The 7,606-nt window shown below is 51.1% G+C and overlaps 1 protein-coding gene across 4 annotated transcripts in view; it reads left to right on the top strand.

The window, feature by feature from the left end:
- Nucleotides 1-1,706: 1,706 nt before the first annotated feature.
- The window catches only part of POPDC2 (popeye domain containing 2), a 10,784-nt gene continuing 4,884 nt past the window's right edge, over nt 1,707-7,606 (top strand). For 2 of the 4 annotated variants that reach the window (XM_009579399.1, XM_009579398.1), the window contains exons 1-2: nt 1,707-2,251; nt 4,646-4,754. In XM_009579399.1, coding sequence (XP_009577694.1) covers nt 1,707-2,251; nt 4,646-4,754 — 654 coding nt within the window. The remainder of the gene's footprint in view (nt 2,252-4,645; nt 4,755-7,606) is intronic. The other 2 variants (XM_009579397.1, XM_009579400.1) reach the window with 1 other exon arrangement.

Here is a 7,606-nt window from a genome sequence, read left to right as displayed (position 1 = left end):
GCAAAGCTCAATTTGTCTTGTTTCCTTCCCACATGCCAACCTGTCAAGATGGCGCAGCCTTTGCTGCTCTTAGGAGTCGTACCACTCTGTGTTGCACGTGGACTAGTCGTTGTAGAGATAGATTGTACAGTCCAAGACCATGATGAATTCTTTAAGGTTTCCATAAAGCATTGCTTCAGCCTCGCCCAGTAGAAGGCGTTATTCTAGAGCGCTATTAGTAGAAGAGGCGATTAGTGTGTCTTTAAGTGAATGGTGCCAATGGGAATGGCATGTTAGGCAGGGCAGCTGCAAGCTCGGCCTGAAACACAACCACCCTTGAAACCCTATCTCTACTCCACTGACCCACGCAGGCTGACTTCATACGGTTGACTGACCGTGCAGGTTGCGTCAATGCCTGAAATGTAACTGCTTCCTGGCAACGGGGCAGATCCTGCCTGTATGACTGATAACGTGTTACTCGAAGCAGGGGAGAAATTGCATTTATGCATCTTTTCTGTAGCTGACCATGGAGGACTGGACTGGGCGGGTCCCTCTCGTGCCTGCGTCCCGGGTTACCCGAGTGGAAAGTGTTCGCTTTTCTCTTCGTGCTAAATAAAGGTCTGGGGGGGTTCCAAATTGCTATAAAAAAATGAAAATGTGAGATGACGTTTCCCAAGGTTGCTTTGCAACAGAGCCTGTTATCTGTGGGGTGGGAGAATCCTCTCTCAACTTGGATTTCCCCGCAAAACACGCTTCCAACTGTTACACTCCCAAAGTTTTAGGCAGGATAGTCTCCTCTTCATGGTAGATGAAGCTGGGTCCCAACGGCTCATTTACTCTAGCTTTATCCCTTGCAATCACAACTGGCTGCCAGTGCAGAGCTTTACCTTGTGCCCCTTGGTCTAAAACGCCCCAGGAGATGGAGGAGCTCCCTGGAGCAAGCTCCTGTGCTGCAGTGCCCGGAAAACATTTCTCAAAAAACAGCCTCTCTTCTTTTCCTAAGTCCCTGCCGCTGCTACGAGCCACAGCGGGAGAAGGGGTGACCTTTTTCCTTTTTTTGTTGGGTGAAAGTCACTCTCTTGCAGGAGAGCAGAGCGGTGCGGAGCCCCACGTGTGGCTCGAGCTCGCTGCGATAATGGTTGTTTTCCCCTCTCTTTTCCCCTCCTCGCACTGCGCCGGGCTTATCTGGGCGCCTGAGTTATGTTAAGTAGCGGGTGCGTGCTTGCTCTCTGTTCTCCTCGCTGCTTTTGCTCCTTGGATTTCAATTCCAAACATGGTTATCCATTTGGGGTCTCTCTTCTTTCCGCTGCCAAGTGATACACATTCCACACTCCACACCAGCTCCTTCCGCTGCTCTCTCACGGTTGCTATTTCCATTTGCCGGAGGGCAGGCGAGAGAGGCAGTGCAACGAGATCTCTGCCCTGGTTGTGAGTTTTTCAGCTAATGGCCTCTACTTGTTCTTTGACTGAGCTCTTTTGGCCTCATATTTGCCAGCTCCTTTTCTCACTGGTGTGGCTAAGGAGGGGACCAGTCGCCGGTTTGTGAGCCACAAAGAGGAGAAACGAGCCCTTTTGGGATTTTTTGGGTGCAAAAACGTTCGGCGGCACTTTAATATGTCGCTCTGAAGCGTGCTGCTGTGGGACCGGCTGGCGCTCAAGAGGAGGAGGAGGAGGAGGAACGGCTACCCAGCAGCTCTGATTTCAGACCTCTGCAGCACCCGTTGTGTATGACAATTCATTCTGAGCGCAGGATGGCCGGGGAGGGTGGGGAGTGGGGAAGAATGAGTGCAAGCAGCCTCTCTTGGGACCAGGCTGTTCTCCAGCCTCCGGTGTGCGATGCCTGGAAGGAGATTGTGGAAGGAGCAGCCTACCAGCTGGCCAGCTGCATCGTCCTCCTGGGTTACATGGGGGGAAGTGGCATCTTTGGGTCCCTCTATATCTTCGTGTTCCTGGCCCCAGGCTACTTCTGCTATGCTCTGTGGGGCTGGCTGAGCGCCTGTGGGCTGGATATCTTCATCTGGAACATGCTGCTTGTCCTCGCCTGCTTGCTTCAGCTAGCTCACCTGGCTTACCGGCTCCGCAGAGACACCATCCCAGAAGAGTTTGACCTCCTCTACAAGACCATGTACCTGCCCTTGCAGGTGCCCCTGGACGTCTACAAAGAAATTGTGAAGTGCTGTGAAGAGCAAGTCCAGTCACTAGTCAGAGACCAGAATTATGCGGTGGAGGGCAAGACGCCCATCGACCGCCTCTCGTTGCTGCTGTCTGGCAGGTAAAGGCTCTCCTGTTTCTGAACAAAGTCTGATAGCAAAGCGCTGTGGCTTATTGTTGTATTTTCACCCTCTGTAGAAACTGGGCTGAGGATTGATTCCTTCCTCTAAAAGGGCTTTGCGATATGCATCTGTTTGTTGGGGAGGGGGTGATTTGCTTTTGGGGGTTGTTTTTGTTTTCTTTTCATTTTCTAAATTAGAATATTTCAGGGAACAGTTTGCAGAATCAAGCTTTGTGCAGTGAAGCGGCCAGCTCAGCCTTGCCCGTGATACTGTTGGGGAATCCTTACCCCTTTCTTTGTCATTCTAAAGTGATCTTATTTCTGATGGGAGCAGACCGGCTGTGAGAGAGTGTTTCTCAAGGCAGGAAGGCAGTGGGTCTGGACCTGTGGTCTCTGGGGGTAGCAGACACACCTCAGTGATGTGAATGGCCGTGCGCTGAGTACGCTGAGTCCTAGTTCACCTGTCCCCCTGGCCGGCAGTGTTCAGGGAGAGGTTCCACCCCTGTTCCGAACACCTCAACCCTCAGGGCTCCAAAATGTTTCGCTTTGAGGGTCATTTCGTCAAAAGAGAGAGTGCTCTCCTGTGGTGGATCCTGCCTCATCAGGTCTCTTTCTTTCCCTGTGCTGTCATGCATTCATGATATTCCTTCCTCTGGACAACCAAGGAGGACCTCAGGGACCTCTAGATAGTCACACTGGTGATTTGAGTCAACTATGCTGATGAAGGACTGGCATTTGTTCACCTGAGATCCTGTGGCATGCCTTTATAAGCATATCTTTTAATGATTTGCAAAAGCCAGATGCGTACAAACGGTAATGATATTGGCTTCCCAGCTGCTGCCAGGCACTTGGCACTAATGTCAACTGAGAGTGGGAAAGGAAGGGGATCTGTAAACGGGGGCAGTGCTGAGCCACAGGAGGTGTGTCTCACAAGGATTTTCCTTTGGGAAGACAAACCCAGCATCACCTGGGGCTCATGTTTTACTGCAGTGGTCCATCCTCTCTGTTGAGGGGGGTGTAAAGAAGAAGGGCTGTCCTTCCTTTTTTTGCCGTTTGTCCCTTTTCTAAGATGTGTTAAGAGCATCCTGGGACCACTGACCAGTGCTGAATGGCAAAGCACTGGGAGGAAATTGGGTACGTGTGTTTCCATTAGGTGTCCTTCCCCTTACCAAACGTCTGTGCTGAGCAGCTTGCTCTGAAGTTTACCGTATCTGCAAATAATGTTAGCGGAGAAGAATCTGTGCTGTCTTGCCCTGCACTGGGTAATCTGATGCTGCTCTGTGGGCAATGAAGTGCTGCAATGGACAGTAAGCCAGTGCTGGTGGGGTAATTGTTCTGCTCTCAGAATTTGCAGTGGGAAGTATGCGTCTTGGCTGGTATAGGATGCACTATGGAGATGGGATTGGATTTGCATTTCCTGGTACCCACTCTATTGCCTTGTGAGGTCCTTGCTGACCCAGCAGAGCACTGCTACTATTATGGTGCCCCCTCTTAAACTGAACAACAGCAAGACAATGGGGGCTTGGAAATGCAGAATGTGCCTGGATCAGGAAACCTGCCTTGCGATCCCTGACCCTTCCAGGCAGCACTCCCAGCTGACTGGAAGCCAACAGTGTAACTCTTGAAAGCAAGAATTGCCTTTGTGCATTGTACAACGGGGGAACATGGTGACAGGGAGGCAAGAGGCCCCAAATGTGGTGGTGCAGAGCTACGAATGGCAGAGCTCCAGAGTGCCCTGACATTGCCCCAGGCCCGTGCAGCTCTCCTTCTCTGCTCCCTTGACATTGGTAGGCAGAGCTGGGTGCAAGTTCGACCTTGACATTGGTAGGCAATTGTAGCAAAAGTAGGGGAAAGGGATACTTGGGAGGCCAAGAGAGACTGAATGGTAATGTGCAGCAAACTATGAGCTCGCAGCGCAATGTGTCAGGAATGATGGCCAATGCGATTTTGGGGGGTTCTGGGTGTAACAGCTTCCCAGCATCGAGACAAGGAATGCCCTCATGCAACCCTGGGGACAGGAAGAAGATGCAAGTACAAAGAGCCACAGGCTGGCTTAGAAGTACCTGAAAAGCAGCAGCAGTCTTGCGGGCTGAGAAGTTCTGGTTTAGGACCAAGCATTGCACCTGTGAGGGTTGGCTTTGTAGCAGGAACAGAAAACAGATGGAATGTGGGGAAGCGGCAGCAAGTATCGTTTCCCACAGAGAAAGGAGGGACAGCCCCATAGACTGGAGCATCAGCAGCTGTCCCAGAGAGGGTATGAGACATGCGTGAGATGAGGAGAAGTCCTTTCCTCCCTGGTGGGACCAGCTGCCTGCACGTTTTGTGAGCTGATCAGGTTCGTGTGACATCTATTTTGTGGCCTAAGCCTGTGCGCCTCACCTGTCCTCTCTGCAGGATCCGAGTGAGCCAGGATGGACAATTCCTTCACTACGTCTTTCCATACCAGTTCCTGGACTCTCCAGAATGGGAGTCGCTGCGACCCTCTGAGGAAGGAACTTTCCAGGTAACCCCGCCCAGCTTCGCTCCTTGCTGGTTCGTTGCATGTCTGAGAAGGGGACGGAGGGGACTCATTATGCCATTCAAAGCTAACCGGGAATACTTTCCTCCCCTTCCTTGTGGTTTAGCCAGCACAGGATGGTGCGATCAGCTGTGTTATCTTTTTTTCTACCTTCCTCTGAAGACCTCAGTGCGTGCTCCTACTATCAGCTGATAGCAGGGATGGTGGAGCATGGTGCTACTTCCAGTTTAGCAGGGAGACAAGGTATTGGATTGCTGGCTGTCTTCCATTACAGCGTTCCCTAGTACCTGTATTGATGCATTTGCCCCGCACGCTGCTAGCAGGGTGCATCGTTCCAGCATCAGGATGGCAGCCATGGCAATATGCAGCAGTGATGTAAATCCATAAATATCCTGTTCCTCACAGAAGTTTCTGACGGTGATGTGTTTGGGGTGGAGAAGCAGAAAGGATGATTCACACCCGAATATGGTTCTTTCTGAGCAGAAGAATCCCTTGCTGAGAGGCCAGACCAATTCTTATTTGCAGCAACGGAAAGGATTTTGCTCTTGCTGTCAACACCCCACAGTATTTGTTTGGCTTTCCTTCTGGAGGAGATTACTTAAGCCCACATCTCTCTGCCTTTAACTCACATCCCAGGACAGGCTGATCCCTGTCAGGATGTCAATCTAGAATATGTCAGTTAGGGCATATGAGGAGGGATTTTGCTAATCCCTTGGGAGTGTGGGACAGTCATGAGGGAATGATGATGCTTTCTCATGAGGGCAGCCAGACTTGGTTAAACCAGGGCAGCTCTCCGAGTCTGCTTTTCTCGGGTCTGAATTTGGCCCATGTGTGAAAGGGTCATGGCAGTCACTCCTGAAAGCTATGCCATTGCCAGTAATTACAGTCTTGCAAGAGGAACGTCTGCAGGAGATGGCTGACGGTGTGACGGTGGCACAGGGCTACAGCTTGTGAGGAAAAATAGGGATGTCAGGCAAAGATAATGGGGTAGAGAGGGCAAGAACAGCATGGCTGTGCTAGGGATGGGGGTATCTCATGTTTTGCACAGGGCTTCAATCCGGCAGCAGGTTGCTGCTAGCTCCTGGGCTGTATTTGCCTAAGAGTCGAGCAGAGAGAATGACGGCTGCCCGGTGCTCCTGGCAGGAAAATGGCCGTCTGGATGGCATGCAACCTGCAAAGACATCCGCATCGTTTTCTGCGCTAATTTCTGTGGAACTGAGTGTTCCCAGACCTCCTGAGTGTCTTTATCTGTGGTGCGTGAGACAGCTTGGGAGCAAGCTGGTGCTAGGCTGCACCAGCCCTGCCAGCACCATGCTTTTGGCCCCTCTCCTGCTCTGCGAGACACGGCTGGTCAGGGAGGTCGGCTGCTCCTGGCACCAGGATGGGGAGGCAGAGTCCTAGGTGGGGAAAGGCTGCAGCCATGTGCTGGAAATGCCTAAAACCCGCGTCCGCTTACTGAGGAGCATGAAGAAGTAGCAGCCTGCGTGAGACCAGCATTCAGCAGGTGAGACTTGACCAGTCCATGTTCCTGGCAGGACATTACTCTTGATGGCTGTGCTTAGCCATGGTGATGTGCTGCTTTTGGCAGCTCTTTAACCCACTAGTCCCTTTTACCTGAGTAGTTGATAAAATCTGTGGCATATCTCAATCTTATTCCTAGCATCACAATCATTTGGTTAAAAAAGTGCATGTTTGACTCCAGGACTTTGCTGGAGGAGGGCATGGAAGGTTTTTCTTGCCCAAGTTTTCCCCATGGCTCTCTGGATTGAGCAGTTTCAGTCCTGAGCCCACCGAAAAATGGCAGAAGCATGACTCAGTCTACAAGGAGAGACGGTTTCCTTGAGCTTTCTGCTTTGGCGGTGTCTTCTTCCCACAGGACTGTTGGCTCCCAGTGCCTGAAGGAGTTGGGTTTCAGGGCTGGCACTTTCCCCCAGAAGGCTGAATTATGGGCTCTGCTGATGCCAGAGCACTTGTGTTGGGGGGATTCCTGACTGAAATCTGTCCTGCTGCTCTGGTTGGGAGGCAGGTTTTCTTATTACATCTCACTTAATCCCTCACGAGAAGCGGAGGCTTTTGATTGCCATGCCAGAAATTGGTTAGGAAAATGAGATTCTGGTCATTTCAGTTTCTGTGTGACCCTTCCTCTCGCTCGCCTCGGCCTGGGGAAGTTCTCAGGTTTTATCTCCTATATTTCTTTCATAAGGCAGCTGCTTGCATGGCAGTAGCATTAAATATCAAACCCAAGGACACGCACATGCAACCAAGCCGTGTTCAGCTTCCCAATGGCCCTCTGCCATGGTGGCTGGCCAAGGAGACCCCTGGATATAGAGTGAAAGGGAGCCCCCGGGATATTTTGGCTCTGGCACTTGTTCACATGCCAGTGTCTCCATTACACTCGGATGTTCTTCTTTGGCCCAAGGCAGTTTGACCCTTCCTGTGTTTCTTACCTTTTATTATCATTATTAAATTTATATATTATAATACACACTCATGTATTGTGTAATGTTTTTTATTATTAATAGTCTGGTCTTACAGGTAGGGAGAAAAATGTCTCTGCATTGGCAAAACCCAAAGCAAAATGCAATGTTCTCTAAAATCAACCCAGTAAAACCTCGAGTGAGTTCCCTACCTACACACAAACATGTTTTGGGGTTTTTTTTGTATTTTATTTCCTCTCTTGCTGAGCTGTGCCGTGCATCCTTCAAGGCCATTCAGCCCTACAGCACCCGGCAGAGCGGACAAGACAGGGTGTCCCTCTGGCACAGGGTGACCTGGCAAGCCTTCCAGGTGGCCCTGCCCATACCCAGGGCCTTCTTGGAGTAGGGGGTGTGCGACCC

This window comes from Fulmarus glacialis, unplaced genomic scaffold (genome assembly GCF_000690835.1).
Source record: "Fulmarus glacialis isolate BGI_N327 unplaced genomic scaffold, ASM69083v1 scaffold28936, whole genome shotgun sequence".
Taxonomy (NCBI): Eukaryota; Metazoa; Chordata; class Aves; order Procellariiformes; family Procellariidae; genus Fulmarus; species Fulmarus glacialis.
The sequence above is the reverse complement of the archived record's forward strand: the minus strand, read 5'-3'. Positions and strand labels throughout refer to the sequence as shown.